This window comes from Populus euphratica, unplaced genomic scaffold, assembly GCF_000495115.2.
Source record: "Populus euphratica unplaced genomic scaffold, PopEup_1.0 scaffold57.1, whole genome shotgun sequence".
NCBI classification, from domain to species: domain Eukaryota; kingdom Viridiplantae; phylum Streptophyta; class Magnoliopsida; order Malpighiales; family Salicaceae; genus Populus; species Populus euphratica.
The window spans coordinates 908,455-928,594 of record NW_011499919.1 but is presented as its reverse complement, the minus strand read 5'-3'; the positions used below and the strand labels follow the sequence as shown (position 1 = coordinate 928,594).

The window sequence follows — 20,140 nt, the reverse complement described above, 5'->3', positions numbered from 1 at the left end:
CCTTGAGCCCGGGTCATGGGTAGGGAAATTTGACCTTCAATTTTTTTTTTAAGAAAATCTAATGGCTATCATTTTTTTAAAAAAAAATAATGAGTTCATAGTTGAGTTTTTCAACACAGGTTTTTTTTCTAATTAACTTGGTTGTTTTATATATTTTTTCTTTAATTTAGACTAGTCTAGTGTTTATACCGGCTAAATTTCAACTCGAACTATAAAAAAAATCCAAGTTTTACAAGAAGCTAGAATGATAATTACTTTTATATAATTAGATTTATTTAAGTAATAATGTGTTATGAGTTAAATTAAGCATCTTTTAAAGTAAAAAAAAATATAAATATTATTAATATTTGCTCTAATAAAACATAAAAAAATTTACGTGAGGTTGATCTAATATAATTTGATTGATTGATTTAGTAAATCTAAATAATTAATAAAAATATATTTTAATTAAATAATATTAAGTTTTTCAATGGAATGAAAACATGCTCGGCTGCAAAATAACATCCGGACTGGTTATTTAAGAGGTTTTTACTGGAACTAATTAATCTTGTGTTTCACAGAACAGATACATCAAAAAAAAGACCAAAATAAGCAGGACAGCACAATCAGAACCCTTATCAGAAGCGCTTGGATTTACAGCGACTGAATTGATGGTCTGGAATTATTACCAGACATGTCCTGAACGGCTGAACCTGACTTGACGCTGGGTGCCGTCCACCACCCGAACATTGAAATAGACATGCATGTTAATAAGTTTAAATAAAAAAAAATTATTTTATTTTATCCATACTTGTATTTTAATTTGTCCAATTTTATTTTTAATAATTATTAATAAAAAATTTTATTTATTAGCACTCATAATTTTTTATTGATTTAATTACATATATGTATAAATTTTTCAATTTATATATAATTTTTTTATATACAAAAATATATTGAAAAAGTGTGTGTGTCTCTATATATACATTAAATGCTACGTAATTCGACAAAATTAATTTCAACAGGACAAGGAAAGAAAAAGGACAAAAAAAATTAATTTAATGCGAAGACTCTTCTATGGTCAGAAACAGAAGCGTCACGTGGTGAAAGTGATTCCTGAGATAATTTCCAAATTGACAAACGGACAGGCAAATGGAAAAGTCCACAACCTTGGAGAATCATTCTTTCACCAGCTAGCAGATTTCTGGGTAAAATGGCAATAATTGTCCCCCAATTATCACATGATTTCCAGATTGGTCCCCAAACAAAAACAATTCCCAATTGGATTTGTTATCTATCAAACAATACCCAATTAGGGTTAACTGGGTAGTTTTCAAAATAATTATAAAACTTGGCTTGGTAAGTCAATCTATTCGGAGCCCGAATCGAGCTATATTTTACTTTGAAATACTATGTTTTTTAAACTTAAACCACAGTCTTCTTTTTTTTAACTTAAAAAACCATAGCTTTAATTGACTTGTTAATTTACGTGCCAACCTATGACTCAGTCTTTGGCTGGGTTAACCCCCAAATTGGGTATAATTATGGTTTCCAATAGATTAGGGACTTAATATGACATGTTTTTATTTACGGATTTAATTTAAGATTTAATGATAATTTTGGGGGGACGTATGTTATTTGGGGGTGGGAAACCCGAATGAATAATCAAGAATCCAGCCACTAGCTCGTTCTAATTTTTATCCACCGATAGGACGTTAAAAGGCATATAATATAATTTAGCTCATCTCTTCTCAAAAATGAGCAGAAGTTAAAATAGCAATATCATCGTCGTCAATTACATCAGAAAAGATCACAGGAAAAAAATAATTCATTTTAGCACAGCTGTTAACATGGAAAAAATGCAAATTATTTTTTTGTTAAAACAATATTAATTGTTTCATAAAGTTAATCTAACCAAGTTTAGAACAGATTCTGCAAGACTCAACTCGGAATAATATTTTTTTCTGGTTTAATATAAAACTCAATCACAATTACGTAAGGATCATAGATTTATCGAATCAATAAGACTTAACATATATGCATTTTTTAGCGTGTGAGAAAAAAGTCGACAAGACTCCATTTGGTATTCATTCTTCATCACTCTGAGATTTATTACAGTGCATATGATCGCTTATTATCACCTGCTTCTTGGCATGTAGCCTATCATTCAAATTGAGCTAACAAGCATGCTATCTGGCCCAGCCAAGTTTGCATTGACTACCCTGCAGTTCAATCTGATCTCTCCTTCACTTCCTGTCAGAGGGCTGAGATTTCCCATTCTTATCATGGACTCCACAAAGCTTTCAAAGAAAGCTGTTTGATTAGCACTGAAAGCGTTAACAAGTGCAATGACATCATCTGCCCCAGGAGTTGAAAACAGTTCTTGATCAGTCTGAAGCAGGCCTCGGTTACCTTGCAGATTGGAGTAGTAGTTACTGTCAAAGGCATCAGGTGTTGTGAGATCAAGATCTGTTATCACACTCCCATTTCCACCTTGGGGACATAATTCCTGAAGAGCTGCTAGAAGAGTTGTGTCCAGTGATGGGTCAGGAGCACCGGTGCCATTGAAATCAAACAATCGGAAGTCGAAAGTAGAACATTTTGCCCTTCCAAATGTGTGAGCACCTGAGAAGATAAAAAGGAAATTACGTCAAAGGAGAATCAATAATAACAGAGTTTTACAGTTTAGAGCTGAGCCCGAGAAATAATATGTACTTACCAGATAGAGCTACCAAATCAGTATTATTATTAAGGCTGACATTAGTGAAGCTCTCTCTGAGTTGATCAAGGGTGAAAAAAGGGGCTGGAAGGAAAGCATTTGCTGCATCTCGGCTTGCTGTTGTACTATCTCTTCTTCCTAATGGAACTGTCCAATTTGGACCTCCTGCCTGCAACCACGCATAGTTAGGGGATTACTACTTTTCAACTCTTAACGTATTTCTATCTTAACTCCTTTTGTCCAAACCTTCATAAAGTCATGCAAAAAATTTAAGTAAATCTCAGCTTCTTTCTTTCATTCAATTATGATAAACTATGAATTTTGTGTTCTTCGTACTTTGACTAGAATGAGAAAACAAGGGATTTATTTTATGATTTGGGGGGTTGAGGGATCATTTTAAGATACCAAAACAACAGATTCTTCAGCTGCAATAGTGAGTATATCAGCACAGGAAACAGTAGCGGGACAGGCACTCTCTAACAAAGCCTTCATTCTATCAACAACTTCAAAACCTCTTGCAGATTCGTTGTTCCCATTAGCTTGCTTTTCGCTCACTATAGTATCAGTGTTGTCCAACAAAAGCGAACCATCACAGCCCTGAAAATAAAATAAAAAACTTGAGAATCACAACTTAGACAGATGGTTTAATATAATTAAGCAATATAAGATGTTTCAAAGTAATTACATTAACAAAGCAGTCGTGGAAGTGGAGCCTGATGAGGCTGGCTCCAATCCGAGGATCGGATACCAATGTCTCCGTAATGACATCACGGATAATGCTGCTCACATTTGGACATGTCTGGTCATAAAATGTTGGAGTAAGCTGGCCATAAGCCAATGTTCCTCCAAGCAAAACTACAAAGAAAGAAGCTGCAACTATAGCCTTAGAAAGATGCATTTTTCTCCAATTTCTCCTATGAAAATGTTTTTGTCACCGTTAAAACTTGCATGGGAACCAACGATGTTATAGTTTTTATATAGTGATAAAGAGGTTTGGAAACGAAGACGCGGTTCTTTGAATTTTTTAACAAGAATAGTAGCTGTATGTGACTGGGGGTGTTTGATGTATTAAAATAATATTATTTATTTTTTAAAATTTATTTTTTATATTAATAAATCAAAACTATTTAAAAATATAAAAATTTAAGTTTAAATAAAAAGAATATTTCAAACATTTTGAAAATTTCAATTGAATAGTTGTCGATAATGGCATGTTTCTCAAGTGTGGTGACCACAAAAAAGGGGTGGCGGGCGACAATGTTGAATGGTAAATTTATTAAATTCAACTTTAATATGTCTGACTTTTATTTGTGGATGTCGGCCAGCTTAGCTAAAGTACAATAGAAGGATCTAGATTCTACCATCCTAATGAATATATATAGAGCTTCAACTTAATGATAATTACCATTATTACGATCGATTTAAACAATCTTAAATTTCATAAAATATGAGTGTCTTTACCGTCTAATACATGTTTTAGAAAGTTTCGAGAAAATAGCATTGTTCTAAAAATATTTTGAAAATATTACAGGTAATATCTGAGAGTTTTTTTCTTTTTTTTTAAGAAAAAGAAAACCTTACTTCAGTTTTTTATAGCCTATTTAGAAGTGATTTTCAAAAATATTTTTAAAAAAGTTTGAATTTTTTTTATTTTGAATTAATATATTTTTAATATTTTCAAATCATTTTAATGTGTTAATCTCAAAAATAATTTTAAAAAATAAAAAAATATTATTGACATGTTTTTTTGAGTTAAAAGAATTTTGAGAAGTAACCGCAACCACACTATCAAATATGCATTTAAAAACTCTCTAATTTTTTTACTGATTATCCTATTTTTTATTTTTTTTTGTGGGAGTTTACTAATTTATCTTTAAACCATGCTAAAAATTTTTAAAATAATAAAAAAATTAAAAAGATGCCATTTAAATTCATATTACAAGTTTTTATTTAAGCAAGTAATTTTTTTTTAGTTTAATTGGTCAAATTTTTTATTTAACCCTTAAAAATTATCATTTCGAGCATTATAAATCTTAAAACTAATAAAGTTTTAATTGATTATTAACTTTAGAATATTAAGAGATAAATCAAGATATAAATAAATTAATCTTGACAATTATAACTAAAAATTAATCTAGATAACTATAACTAAAAAAAACAAAGAGTATGATATAACTCCATGATTGTAAAATTGTTATTGGAGATTAAATTTCCCCGATCAATACCTTAATAAAGAAAACACAAGCAAGAAATTTCCTCGATGAATAGATATTTATCAAAGAGCCCAGGAATATGTTTTTTTATTTTTATTTTATGACTAGGCCTTTGGTGCTAGCTGCTCTTCTATGCATATGGGGCCTATACATATATAGTTAGTTCCTACCAATGGGACCACCTGCGACATGAAATAGTAATTTGAAACATTTTTCTTGTAAAAACAATATTGCATTACCATGTATCTTTCATGGCTTGATTTAATAGCAAACTCCTAGTTAATTTAAGCCGACATGTATGAACACCTTGCAAGCTTTTATTGTTCCTTGCATCTGGAAGCTAGCTATAAAATGAAAGAATTAGTCATGTTCCTTTTCTCGTGATTAAACAGGAAAAGTACCACCAGTTTATCTCATGACTCGATAATTTGGGGCTGTCCTGAGCCAAGTTAATGGAAAATGCTGTATTTATTTATTTATTATTATTTATAAAAATTATATCTCTCTTTTTAAGTTTAGATTTTGACTTGACTCAAGTTTATCCTCACCCACAACTCAAATTGTTACTGCAACAAAATCTTATAACTATGAATAAATAACATTAAATTACATTCCTGATCCATGATGAAGATTTTCTTAGTGATGTTTTAATTTTAAGTTTAGATAATGAAAGGTAACATGTATCAATAACTGTTTATTTTACCGAAATTGATTTTTTAAAAATTATTTTATAATTTGTTTTATATTTATTTATCATTAGAAAAATTAATCAACGAAAAACATTTTTTAATTAAAGAAAAATTTAGTTTGGTTTTCAGAAAAATATTTTCTTTTTATTTTGAGTAGAAAACACTTTTTAAAAGTTGTGAAAGATTTAGAAATATAATATTATTTGCTAACTATATCAAATTTGATCATCAAATTTTTTATTATTATATATTTTATTTTTATTTTATTTTAATTTTATCTCTTAGAATTTGATTTAATTTGATTTTTATATTAACTTAAGTCTTTATTTTTTTATTGTTATTTGCTTTTCTCTTATCATTTTTTAATTGATATTTTTTTATTTATTAAATTTGATCTTCATTCTTTTAATTGTTACTTATTTTATTTTAAATAATTTATAAATTTATTATTATTATAATAATTTATGAAAACAAAAAAACACTCATGGTGGTAATAAAATAACTTGGATCGAATCTTGTTCTCACCAAAACAAGATGAGAAGGATTACGAGCAAGAAAGTTATCTTTAGGCCAGCAGGCCTATCAACTCTCGTGGGCCTTTCATTGTAGTGCTCCAGGTGTACTGGCCATACTACGAGCCTAATTTTCATTTTAGATTGAGTATAAATTTAAATAATTTTTTTTATTAAATCTAATTGAATTTATATTTAGTGTCATATTTTTAATAAGTTAAGTTATAATATTAAATTTATTATTTTTTTATGATATTAATTTTTTTAATTGATATTTTTTAATGTATATATTTTTAAATAATCCTTAAATTTATATCTCAATTAATATTATTTATCTGTGACTTTTTTGCTTATTTAATATTTTTTTGATATAATTATTTTTATGGTATTGCGCATATTTATTTTTTAAAAAGATTATTTTATATTTTTTATCATTGTTTTATCTTTTGTAAACAAGAAATTTATTTTTAAAAATAAAAAAATATTTATTTTTATACAATATTTCTAATATGTGTAGCTTTGCATGATATTATTTTATTTTATCAATTTAATATATATTTTTTAAATTTAATATCGAATCAATTTAAATAAATTTAGTAAATACAATTAGATAAATATCTCATCTTACAATATTAAATATCTTCATCTATACTTATTTCTAGACTTATCTAGTTTTATTTTAATTATCATAATAAAATTTTTTTGTTTACTTAACACCCATAATTTGCGATTTAGTTGGTTATATATATAATCTTTTTAATTTATATTTAATTTTTTATGTGTAAAAATACATTGAAAAAGTCCATATATATAATATATTATATATAAAAAATCTGGTATAAAGCAGAACATGAGTAAAATAGCTAACAATAACAAGAAATGGAGCATTTTTGTTACAACGAAAAAGGGGAGAAAAACACTGTAACTTGCAATAATTTTCTTTAGTGTATTTAATTAAATGTTTTTTAATTCATATTGAAGTTAGTTTAAGGGCACTCCTTCCCACTTTTATCATCCTGCAAGTGCAAGAAAAGGCCCCAGCCAATAGATAGGGCGTTTTCGAGGAAGGAGGTAGGCACCTCTTAGATCGATATCCAGAAGAGAATGAAAATCATCTTCCGGAGCATAAAAAAATAATATTTGTAATTTTTTATCAAAAAATATCTAAAATGGAGCAGAGTAAAACAGCTGGACATAATAGAAAAAGAGCATTTCTGTTACAACAAAAAGGGGAGAAACATCATACAATTCCCAATTGGATTGGTTATCTATCAAGCAACACCCAGTTAGGGTTAACTGAGTAGTTTTCAAAATAATACCCAATTAGGGTTATCTATCAAACAACACCCAATTAGGGTTAACTGAGTAGTTTTCAAAATAGTTATAAAACCCGTTGATTTAGAGCCGCACTCGAGCCATGTTTTACTTTGAAATACTATGTTTTTCAAACTACCTTAAATGAAGTAGGTTTTTTTCCTCAAGAAACTATTGCCTGTGATCTAGGTTTCTGGTTAGGTTAACCCCCAAATTGGGTATAACTATTGTTTCCAATAGATTGGAGACTTAATATGACATGTTTTTATTTACGGATTTAATTTAAGATTTAATGATAATTCGGGGGAAAACCGAATTAATAATCAAGAATCCAGCCACTCGTTCTAATTTTTATCCAAAAGGCATATAATATAATAATTTAGCTTATCTCCTCTTCAAAAATTAGCAGAAGTAAGAGTAGTATGATAGTTTTTTTTAAATATTATCTTTTTAAAATATATATCACACTTTTTAAAAACAAAAAATATATATTTTTAATAAAAAATATGATAGCTTTTAAAAAAAACCACCCACACCTCCCACCCAAACCACACCTCCACCCAAACATGAGAAAAGATCACAAGATCACAGAAAAGAAAAAAAACCAATTTAGCACAGCTGTTGACATGAAAAAAAATTTTTTTTTTTATTAAAATAATATTGTTTTATAAAGTTAATCCAACGAAGTTTAGAATAGATTCTACAAGACTCCACTCAGATTAATACTTTTTTTGGTTTAATTTAAAACTCAATCACAATTACGTAAGGATCATAAATTTATCGAATCAATAAGACTTAACATATATGCATTTTTCAGTGTGTGAGAAAAAAGTCGACAAGACTCCATTTGGTATTCATTTTTCATCGCTCTGAGATTTATTACAGTGCATATGATCGCTTATTATCACCTGCTTCTTGGCATGTAGCCTATCATTCAAATTGAGCTAACAAGCATGCTATCTGGCCCAGCCAAGTTTGCATTGACTACCCTGCAGTTCAATCTGATCTCTCCTTCACTTCCTGTCAGAGGGCTGAGATTTCCCATTCTTATCATGGACTCCACAAAGCTTTCAAAGAAAGCTGTTTCATTAGCACTGAAAGCGTTAACAAGTTCAATGACATCATCTGCCCCAGGAGTTGAAAACAGTTCTTGATCAGTCTGAAGCAGGCCTTGGTTACCTTGCAGATTGGAGTAGTATTTACTGTCGAAGTCATCAGGTGTTGTGAGATCAAGATCTGTTATCACACTCCCATTTCCACCTTGGGGACATAATTCCTGAAGATCTGCTAGAAGAGTTGGGTCCAGTGATGGGTCAGGAGCACCGGTGCCATTGAAATCAAACAATCGGAAGTCGAAAGTAGAACATTTTGCCCTTCCAAATGTGTGAGCTCCTGAGAAGATAAAAAGGAAATTTCGTCAAAAGGAGAATCAATATTAACAGAGTTTTACAGTTTAGAGCTGAGCCTGAGAAATAATATATACTTACCAGATAGAGCTACCAAATCAGTATTATTATTAAGGCTGACATTAGTGAAGCTCTCTCTGAGTTGATCAAGGGTGAAAAAAGGGGCTGGAAGGAAAGCATTTGCTGCATCTCGGCTTGCTGTTGTACTATCTCTTCTTCCTAATGGAACTGTCCAATATGGACCTCCTGCCTGCAACCACGCATAGTTAGGGGATTACTACTTTTCAACTCTTAACGTATTTCTATCTTAACTCCATTTGTCCAAACCTTCATAAAGTCATGCAAAAATTAATCTCAGCTTCTTTCTTTCATTCAATTATGATAAACTATGAATTTTGTGTTCGTACTTTGACTAGAATAAGACAACAGGAAATTTGTTTTATGATTTGGGGGGGGGTTGAGGGATCATCTTAAGATACCAAAACAACAGATTCTTCAGCTGCAATTGTGAGTATATCAGCACAGGAAACAGTAGCGGGACAGGCACTCTCCAACAAAGCCTTCATTCTATCAACAACTTCAAAACCTCTTGCAGAGTTGTTGTTCCCTCCGGCTTCCTTTTCGCTCACAATAGTATCAGTATTGTCCAACAAAAGCGAACCATCACAGCCCTGAAAATAAATTAAAAAACTTGAGAATCACAACTTAGACAGATGGTTTAATAAAATTAAGCAATATAAGATGTTTCAAAGTAATTACATTAACAAAGCAGTCGTGGAAGTGGAGCCTGATGAGGCTGGCTCCAATCCGAGGATCGGATACCAATGTCTCCGTAATGACATCACGGATAATGCTGCTCACATTTGGACATGTCTGGTCATAAAATGTTGGAGTAAGCTGGCCATAAGTTCCTCTAAGCAAGACTACAAAGAAAAAAGCTGCAACTATAGCCTTAGAAAGATGCATTTTTCAAAATGTTTTTGTCAATGTTAAAACTTGCATGGTAACTCAATGATGGTGCAGTTTATATAGTGATCAAGAGCTTTGGAAGCTGAGACGCGGTTCTTTGAATTTTTTTAACAGGAATAGCAGCTATATTGGGTGTTTAAGGTAGCAATATCACTGTTGATATTTAAAGTAATATTTGTTTTGAGATATATTAAAATAATTAATTTTTTATTTTTTAAAATTTATTTTTACCATCTTTAAAAACATTAAAAAAAATAATTTTTTTAATAAAGTATTTTGAAAATTTCAATTGAATAGTTGTCGATAATGACATGCCTGTAAAGTGATATTAGGTTGTGATCATAAAAAAAGGGGTGGCGGGCTACAATGTTTAATTGTAAATTTATTAAATTCAACTTTATAATGCCTGACTTTTATTTGTGGATGTTCGCCAGCTTAGCTATCCTAATTAATATATAGAGCTTAATAGAAGGATCTAAATTCTACTATCCTAATTAATATATAGAGCTTCAACTTAAGGATAATTACCATTATTATGATTTAAAAAATCTTAAATTTCATAAAATATTGGTGTCTTTTCCATTTAATACATGTTTTAAAATTTTTCAAGAAATTAAATAACATTGTTTTAAAAAGATTTTAAAAAATAGTACAACCCATAAAAAACCATAATTAACACCTTAAAAAGTATTCAAGATGGGTTTATATATAACTATTTAGGTGGTGGTCAAATGGTAAGCACTTGAGATTAAAGAGTTGAATCACTTTTTAGTCTCAGATTTGAGTTATTGGTTGTTTATATGATAGTTACTGAAGGCTTAGATGGTTGTTAAGTTCAAAGCTAGTGAGATTAGTCGTGGTGCTTGCAAATTGGTTCGAACACCCATATTAATCTAAAAACAAATTATATATAATAAAATATTAATTAAAGGTATACAAAAGCTGCAAGTTTTATTAAAAAAAAAACCTTGTTCTCTCGTTACTAATAATTTTTTAAAAACTCACAGATGGGAACTACGGTTTTTTTCTTGACTGTTCTGTTTCTTGATTTTTTTTTATTTGTTTGTGCGAGTTTATCAATTTATCTTTAAATTATGCTAATTTTTTAACAACAATAAATGAAATCAAAAATATTCCATTTGGATTCCTATTACAAGTTTTTTTTTATTTACGTGGGGGTGTTCGGATCAGCTTGCGCACACACGACTAATCCCCACGGCCCACTAAATACCCTACAAATCCAGTAGGCATGTAAGGCACCGCGGGGGTGACAGGCGTGCACGCCAAGGCTTAAACTCAGGTGCAGTGGAAGTAGACAAACTCCTTACATCGCTAGGCCAAGCCCTGGAATGTCCTATTACAAGTTTTTGTTCATACAGGTAGAGCTTCCACTTCATTAAAGCATGATATAACTCCTAGCTTGTAAAAGTGTTATTGGAGATTAAATTTCCTCGATCAATATCTTAATAAAGAACACACAAGCAAGAAGTTTCCTCAATCAGTAGATATTTATCAAATAGCCCAACAATATTTATTTATTTATTTATTTTACGACTATAGGCCTTTTGTGTTTCTACTCTTCTATGCATATGGGGCCTATACAGATATATATAGTTAATTTCTACCAATGAGAGCACCTGCGACAATATGAAATAGTAATTTTAAACATTTTTCTTGTAAAAACATTGCATTGCCATATATCTTTCTTCTAGTTAATTTAAGCCGACATGCATGTACACCTTGCAAGCTTTTATTGTTCCTTGCATCCGGAAGCTAGCTATAAAGAGAAAGAATTAGTCATGTTCCTTTTCTTCTAGTCTTATCAAGATTTCTAACTAGCCAAATTAATAAAAAAATATTCTTTTTTTATTATTAAAATGACATTGCTTTTAGTTTTTTTGTTTTTAAATAGATTTTAAGTTGACTCAAGTTTATTTTGAGCTGCAACTCAAGTCTTAATCTAATTATAACTATGATTAAATAAGATTAAATTACATTCTTGATCGATGATGGAGATTTTCTTAGTGATGTTTTAATTTTAAGTTTAGCTAAATTAAAGGTAAAACATATTAAAAGCGGAATTCTAGAAGTAGAGTTAATTATCTTAGATAGACACCTTGTTTGAAGGTTTATATTAAATTAATGTCTACAAAAAGGAGAAAAAGATGGTCAACAGATCAAATTATGAAGGAAGAAATTTAAAGCAGTACTGCCACTACGAGTTAATTTTCCTGCACTGGGAAGATTTCAATAGATACCCGTGAAAAAAAAGTTAAAAGTTACAGGGATTCGAATTCATGCATGCACCTTCAAAATTCAAAAGAAGGGATATATGAACACGCCTTTTCATGGAATCTGGACTAAGATTTTTAAAAGTAATGCTCTTTTATAAAAATATGGCGTACAAATTAGAAAGTTCTTCATATGGTAAATACTTGAAAATCATGAGCAATTCATATTCATAGGAGGGGCGGAGACAGTACATAAATTATTCAAGGAGGAAACGGGGGGGAAATAATATTTGCATAAAGTATACGAAAACTGAAAATCCGGATAAAAGTTATAACTATGCATTCATTGCTTTTTTTTTTAATTTTTTTAATTCATATTGAATTGGGATTATCCAGTTGTGAAAGTTATTGCAACAGTATTTTTTTAAGAAGAAAAATGATTTTTTTAGTGTTTTTTACTCATTTTAGGTTGAAAGTAAAAGAATGATTCGGTTTAGTATATTGGTTTCAAAGAATAGTTGCGATTATTTTTTAAAATATTGTTAAAAGCATTGACTACGCTACAGCTCAATCTGATCTCACCTTCAGTTCCTGTAAGAGGGCTGAGATTTCCCATGCTTATCATGGACTCCACAAAGCTTTCAAAGAAAGCTGTTTGATCAGCACTGAAAGCGTTAACAAGTGCGCAATGACATCATCAGCCCCAGGAATTGAAAACAGTTCTTGATCACTCTGCAGCTGGCCTCTCGTTCAACTTGCAGATTGGAGAAAGTAGTTACTGTCACAGGTATCAGCTGTTGTGGGATCAAGATCTGTTATCACTAAACCATTTAAGTGGTGGTTAAGTGGTAAGGACTTGAGATTAAAGGGTTTATTTTTTCTGTGGTTTCAGGTTCGAGTCCTTAGTTGCTCATATGATGGTCACTGGAGGCTTACATGGTCGTTAACTTCAGAGCCCGTGGGATTAGTCGTGGTGCGCGTAAGCTGGCCCAGACACCCACATTAATCTAAAAAAAAAAAAAAAAGATCTGTTATCACTCTGAAGCAGGCCTCTCGTTTTGCACCGAAAGCAAAAGGATTTTTTATTTGCTCCGTAACATATTACTTGTAACATATCTACTGGAGGGAAAGTTTTTTGAGCCTGTAATTTATTTGTGTTTAATTTTATTAATTTAATTATATAAAAAAATAAAAACTTGAACTCCGGACCATTTAATTATTAAAATTTTGATTTAATATTAAAGAGTTCATTTAACTCAAACACTGAAAGCATTTGCTGCAGCTTGGCTTGCTGTGGTGCTATCTTTTTTTGTTTTTTTATTTTAAATTAATATGAGTGTTCTATACATCACAATTAATCCTATAAATTTTAAAATTAATAATGATGTAAAAACTTGAAATGTGCTCAAGAGTTGAAAAGTACTAGGAGTCCCATGAATGTGCGTAGTTGCAGCCAGGAGGTCTAAATTGGACAGTTCCATCACGAAGAAGAGATAGCAGCGCAGGAAACAGTAGCAGGACAAGGAGCCTCCAACAAGGCCTTCATTCTATCAACAGCACCGAAACCTCTTGCAGAGTAGTTGTTTGCATTAGCTGCCTTTTCGCTCTGCATAGTATCAGTGTCGTCCAACAAAACTGATCCATCACAGCCCTGAAAAAAATAATCAACGAATCTTTAGAATCACAAGTTGCATAGATGGTTTAATTCTGCAAAAATCCAACAACTACTTACTTTGAAAAAAACATGTTGGAAATTTGTTTTAAATAAACAAATCACTATTATTATTATTGATGAATAAGAAATTAATTTAATTCTCTCACCCAAAATACTCTTTTTTTAATTTTATTATTAATTTATCATGGTTAATTAATGATTGATAATGGTATAAATTAATTCTTCATACTTTCTTTTTTCAAAATTAACTATATAAAAAAAAAGTGAATTAAGAGTTTTTAACTTAAATTTTTTAAATTTTACACACTCTTCTCCACTTTATTTGTTAGTATTTTATTCCTTTTTATGTTTGATTTTTCCTTTAAATTCAGAGTTTATATTCATTATTTTTAAAAATATTTGAGTTATATAATATTTTATTTAAAAAATTTATTTAGAAATATATCTAAATTAAAATAATATTTTTGAAATCTTGTGAGATATATTGTTAGCACTCTAGTTGTACAGTGATTAAGAATAATAAAACTTTAAAAATAAAAAAATTATTGTTAATAACAATAAAAAATTTATTATATCAAAAAGCTTCAATAAGAAAATATTTTTTTTATTTAAGTATAATTTTTATTATTATTAGTATGAATGCTGGATTTTTTTTAAAATTTTTATATTAATTATAAATGTGAATATATATTTAAATGGAAGTGAAGCCTAGGAAGGTGGCGGCAATCCGAGGATTGGACACCAATGTCATCTTAATGACACCTTGTCTAATTATAAAATGTTGGACTTAGCGGATCGACCATAAGCAATTGGTAGACCTCGAAGAAAAAATGCAAATAAAAAGGCTGCAAATGCTATATAGCTCTCCAAAGATTCATATTTTTCTCCGGTTTTTTTCACTGTTCTAAGCATGGGAAGTCATTGAAGCTATGATTTATGCAATGACGGAGAGGCTTGGAAGCCAAGACACGGTTCCTTGAATTTTCGTGGTGCAGGGTTATGATGGTTTTTTTTGTGCTTTAAAAATATTTTTTTAAAAAATAAATTTTTTTGATATTTTTAAATAATTTATACTGTTAATATCAAAAATAAATTTTTAAAAATAACCAATATTTTTTAAAATAATTACAGTTAAACTTCTAAATCAACTATTTAAGTGAAATGACATTGATTTCATAGGTGGTGGGGAGAAAAAAAACTGTCGGTGGGGTATTATGCTGGATATCTTTATTGTTGGTAAGCCAATAAATTTCCTTGGACTTTTCTTACATCTTGAAGTATTTTCTTCTAGAAATTCAGAAAATATTTTTTGTATCTTCTTATGGGTCTGATGTATTTAATTAAATTTAACTCATATATATAGATATATGATTTTTCATTTGTGTAGTAATTAGCTAGTTTAATTAAAATACTTCATTAGCTGATCAAGATTCAACTGTGATTAACCACTATTATGATCTAAACAAGTTGAGATTAATTGCAGAAAATATCCCATTTGGATTCCTTTTACAATCTGTTCGCACAGGAAGACTTTGCCTACGGTATAGACTCCTTGCTTGTGGATTTGTTGTTGCAGATTAGGTTTCCACAGTTAATACGTTATCCAAAATAATATAAAATATTAAGAACATGAAGTTTCCCCATCAATCAATAAATAAATATGTTATCACTTAGCCCAATATTCTTCTTTTCCCATTAATTGACCTTCTGTGCCACTACTCTTCTATGCACATGGGGCCTCTAGCTAATGCGACATGGAAATGACGATTGTGGGGAAATAATAGTCTTATGCATTTTTCTTAAACAATGCTTAATTTGCATTACCACATCTTTTTCATGGCTAGCTTGATGTGACAACAAACCCTACATAATTCAACCCACCATGCATGCACATTGGACCGCCTGAAAACTTTTGTTTTTTGCTTGTATTTGAAGCTAGCTATAAAGTAAAATAATTAGTAATGTTCTTCTTCTTCCTTTCATCTAGAATTCTATTTTAATGTTCTCTTAATAATAATAAAAAAAAAATGGCATTAATTTGACGAGTAAGATTTTTGAAAAATGTATATGCCGTGCTTAATTAATAATATATACTCGTTAAATGATATAGAAATTACACTCTTGATGCTGCCGATGATACGCATGTTTTTTTAAGTCTTGTTTTATTATTAAGTTTAGCAACCTATATATAAAATATATTAAAACTTTTCTATATACATATATGTATATGTACAGATAGATAGATATTAGTCAATGGGATAAGAATGCAAAACATCAATTTAAGAATCTTTTTCAAGGAATGATAAAATTAAACTTAAAAAATTTAGTGGGTCCGATGACACCAGCAATAAAAATATTTTAATTACTAAATCAAAATAGTGTTTATATATAAGACAAGAAAGGTTAATCTTGTATTAAACTTAATTATTTTTAAAATTTTGTTTAAATCTTGTACTGTTACACAAAAAGATCAAGTTCTTTTTTTTTTATGATTTTAGACAAATATATTTATATATATTTTTTGAAAAAATAGATATCTTAAGAAACATCTAAATTTTAATATATTATATATAAACATCTAAATTATAAAATATTTAATAAATAACCCGTATTAAAAAGCGCAATTCTAGAACAAGAGTTATCTTGCACAGACTTCTCAAGGTTTGACGTGAAAAGGACAAAAATAATAATAAAAAAAAAGTCAAGAAAGCTAATTACGAGAGAAGAAATCTAAAGCAGGCTGCTCTTACGCGTTAATTTTTCTCGCAACGGAATCTGATTTTCAGAGTTTCGAAGCACATGGAAAAGTTGAGAGTCACAGGGATTCTTGCACGCAAAGAACACGCGAACCCTCAAAATTCAAAAGAAGGGAATATAAATATATGTGAACACGTAGCCTTTATCTAGATAGCGTGCTATATATGATATTTTTTTTAAATAATTTTTAAAATTAATATATTAAAAAAAAATTAAAAATAATCAGTTCAATGTTTTGTTAAGTTTAAAATTAAACAGCATCTAAAAAATAAAAGTATAAATAATACTAAACATCCCTACATTGAATCTGCACAAATTTTTTTTATTTAAATAATGTTGTTTTATAAGGAAATACACTGTATAAAAAAAGGTGTTGTAAGAATCATCGCATGGTAAATAATGAAAAATTATGAGCAATTCATATTCTTAAAAGTATATGAAAACTTATTGTCTTGACCTATTCTTGTAAATATTTAAATCTCTTTTGGGGTACTGAAAGGAGTGTAAAATATCATTCCTTCCCTCTCACACGTACCTGGCATATTTATTAACAAAAACAGCACAAGATTTGAGGTGGGAACATGAACATATAAAGAGTCAACCACTTCATTGTTTTTCCCGTTCTTGTCATTTTTGTAGGGTTTTTTTTTTATTTTTATATCTTTTTTTTTGTTTTTTATTTTATATTTGTAGTTTAGTTTGATAAAATTATCGCTCCGTGAACTATGAAATAATATTTAGATGGTGAACAATGAACTACTTTTTTTTTTCATTTACATCATTCCTTTTTTTTATTGAGTATTTTTTTTTATTTGACAAACACAGAGGAGGAACAAGAATAGAGAATACACGCAAACCAGTGTTTGGTCGAGTGGTGGAAAGGGCTTGTCTCTTTTCACTGCATCTGGGTTCGAGCCCTGGTGTGCATGCTTGTCACCCTCATGGTGTCTTACATGCCTACTGGGTTTGCAGGATATTCAATGGGTCGTGGGGATTAGTCGTGGTGCGTGCAAGCTGGCCCGGACACCCCACGTAAATAAAAAAAAAAATAGAGAATACACAGAAAACAAAAAAACAAAAGAAAGTAGAAGGAAGAACAGAGAAGCAACGGAAGAGAGGAATAGCATCGGTCCGCCAGCACACTTCATCTCCATCAACAACCAGGTAAGTCTCTTCTTCTCTTCCTTTGCAATCTAATTCATTTGGTACTGTTGCTGTTAATTATAATTACATCGTGTCCCTGCAGCAGCAAGTCATGCGTGAACATTTCATGCATGTCCTCGGCCAGCTGAGTCACTGACTTTTGTTTTGGGATAAGGGTGTGTTTTGAAACACACCCATATGCATTGCAATTTTGTTCCATCCATTTTTATTTTGATATTGAGCAAAACAGGTTTTTTTAATATTAGAAAATTTCAAAAAAATTATGTATCTTTTTGGATTTATTTGTAAATTTCTTTTATTTTCTTTTAAGCATTTCATTGTATAATTGGCGTGTAGATTTTTATTGTAAAATACAAGTTTAGTATACGACACATTTTTATCTCTTAAAAAAATATGTATACATTGATTTAAATTGATTTATTTATTGAAACTAAAGTAAAAAATATCATATATTTTATTTTTGCCACATGATATTTATCAACGCTGGAATTGAAAATATTCGTAATTGAATATTTATTAACATTAGAGTAAAAAATATTACAAGTAGATTATTGGTAGCATAATACAACAAATTCTTAATAATTTAAAATAAAATTAGTAATATAGTCCATCTCAGATTGGATATATAAAAAATAATAATGTATTTTTTATATATAATCAGTTTCATATTATAAAATCTTTATTGACTAGTTAAGATTTTTAATAATTATAATATAATGAAATAATTTTTTAAACAAGATTTTTTTTCTAAAAAGACAAGATACAACAAATTTATTCTCTTTACAAATTTTAATTTTTAAAGGTTGCTGTCGGGAATCAAATAGTTTATTGTTATTATGATGGAATCAAAAAATTAATTTAAATACCCTTACAAATAGAGGTGTCATTAAAATTTCAACAGCCCTGGAGCACATAGACACAAGGCATGGTGCACCTAAGAAGTGATGTTCGTTTTTTTTTTTTGGGCTTAGAATTTAAATCTATTCTTTTAACGATTTGAATCCGTAAGTTTTTGTTCAATGAAAAGTGTTGGTATAACTAGAGCTGGATCCACATTGTAACTCGAAAGGCTTTAATTATTATTAAAAAAAATTATTTTAATTTAATAATTTAAATTGTTAGGTGAGATATTAAGATATGATTTATATTATTTTATAACATATTTTTTTAAATGAAATTTCTTTTGAACTTGAAACTTGTATAAGTCTATATTATCTTATGCTTAATTTTGATTAAATAAATAAGGATAGTAAAATTCGGACTCGTAATTATTTAGTTATCAAAACTTAGATACTATATTAAAAAACCATCTCAACTCAATATTTTAAATTATTAAATAAAATTTTAGTTATACAAGTCTATATTATTTTATGCTTAATTTTGATTAAATAAATAAAAATAGTGAAATTCGAACTCGTAATTATTTAGTTATCAAAGCTTAGATACTATATCAAAAAATCATCTCAACCCAATATTTTAAATTATTAAATAAAATTTTAAAATATAATTTATGTTATTCTTTAACATTAACCACGTATACATCCAACAAAAAAACACTAGCTAGTTGTACATGGCAGTGGTTAAACTTAATTCAGTTTGGTTTTGAAAACACGATACCTTAAAATTTAACTTAGATTTAATATTTAATTAAATTATATATATATATATATATATATATTATTAAAAGTCTGGTTCTGCCTATTCATATTGAGTTGGGCATATTTTGTTAGGCCCTATTTCAATTTGGTCGGTGTTTTCTTGTAAATGGTGCGATGAATGGTCCCAACTCAAATCCCTTCTTGGGCCCTCACCTATGTTGAGTATGATGGCCTACTCTTTTCTTGTTTCTTTCTTTCCCTTTCCGAATTAATTCTGATATTTATTTATTTCTACAATCCGAAAGAGTTCCCTCTTGATTATTTAGCTAATTTCTGTGTACAATAAGAGAATTTTAGGCGTGGTGATTGCAAAGATTCTTACTCTAGGGATGTACATAATAAGAAATTAATATTAAAAATGACTGTCCTTGTTCTGAATTATGTGATGTATTGGGGCAATGCCTCTATTTTGAGTGCCTCGTCCTTTCTTCGACTCTTGTATGCTTTGTGCAAAGATAATAAATAATTACAACAATGCTGAACTAGAAAGAAGCCATGTCAACGAGTAAAAAAGGATTGATTTCACGAAGCTTCAAGTGCTGCCATTGCAGGAAGTTCTCATGTCTCCTTCATTAGGAGAAGCCTTGGAATTCAAATAGCTATCAAGAATTAATCAAATAGCAATAACACACAATTAAGCTCATTATTCAATCAACAAAAATATTATATTCTAAGTTTATTGGATTTTGAAGCATCATTGATATTAAATTTAAATTAAACTATTAAGTTTAAATTAAATGGTAAAAATATCAACTTATATATCTAATTATTATATTTGTTTTCTTCCATAATCTAAATGATTGAATTCAAAACCAAACAAAATGATTCAACCATTCTTTTAGATTGCTTTGACT

General features: G+C 29.3%; 2 protein-coding genes across 2 annotated transcripts; both read right to left on the bottom strand.

Annotated features, from left to right (window-relative positions):
* Nucleotides 1-1,997: 1,997 nt before the first annotated feature.
* LOC105134992 (peroxidase A2-like) lies at nucleotides 1,998-3,661 on the bottom strand. Its single transcript, XM_011039653.1, has 4 exons — nucleotides 3,384-3,661; nucleotides 3,104-3,295; nucleotides 2,699-2,867; nucleotides 1,998-2,604 (listed from the first exon to the last, which is right to left on the bottom strand). The coding sequence occupies exons 1-4, from the start codon at nucleotides 3,594-3,596 to the stop codon at nucleotides 2,147-2,149; spliced, it is 1,032 nt and encodes a 343-aa protein (XP_011037955.1). The 5' UTR covers nucleotides 3,597-3,661; the 3' UTR covers nucleotides 1,998-2,146.
* Nucleotides 3,662-8,202: 4,541 nt separating this feature from the next.
* LOC105134991 (peroxidase E5-like) lies at nucleotides 8,203-9,897 on the bottom strand. Its single transcript, XM_011039652.1, has 4 exons — nucleotides 9,592-9,897; nucleotides 9,312-9,503; nucleotides 8,914-9,082; nucleotides 8,203-8,818 (listed from the first exon to the last, which is right to left on the bottom strand). Exons 1-4 carry the CDS (start codon nucleotides 9,796-9,798, stop codon nucleotides 8,361-8,363), a joined length of 1,026 nt encoding a protein of 341 aa, XP_011037954.1. The 5' UTR covers nucleotides 9,799-9,897; the 3' UTR covers nucleotides 8,203-8,360.
* Nucleotides 9,898-20,140: the final 10,243 nt, after the last annotated feature.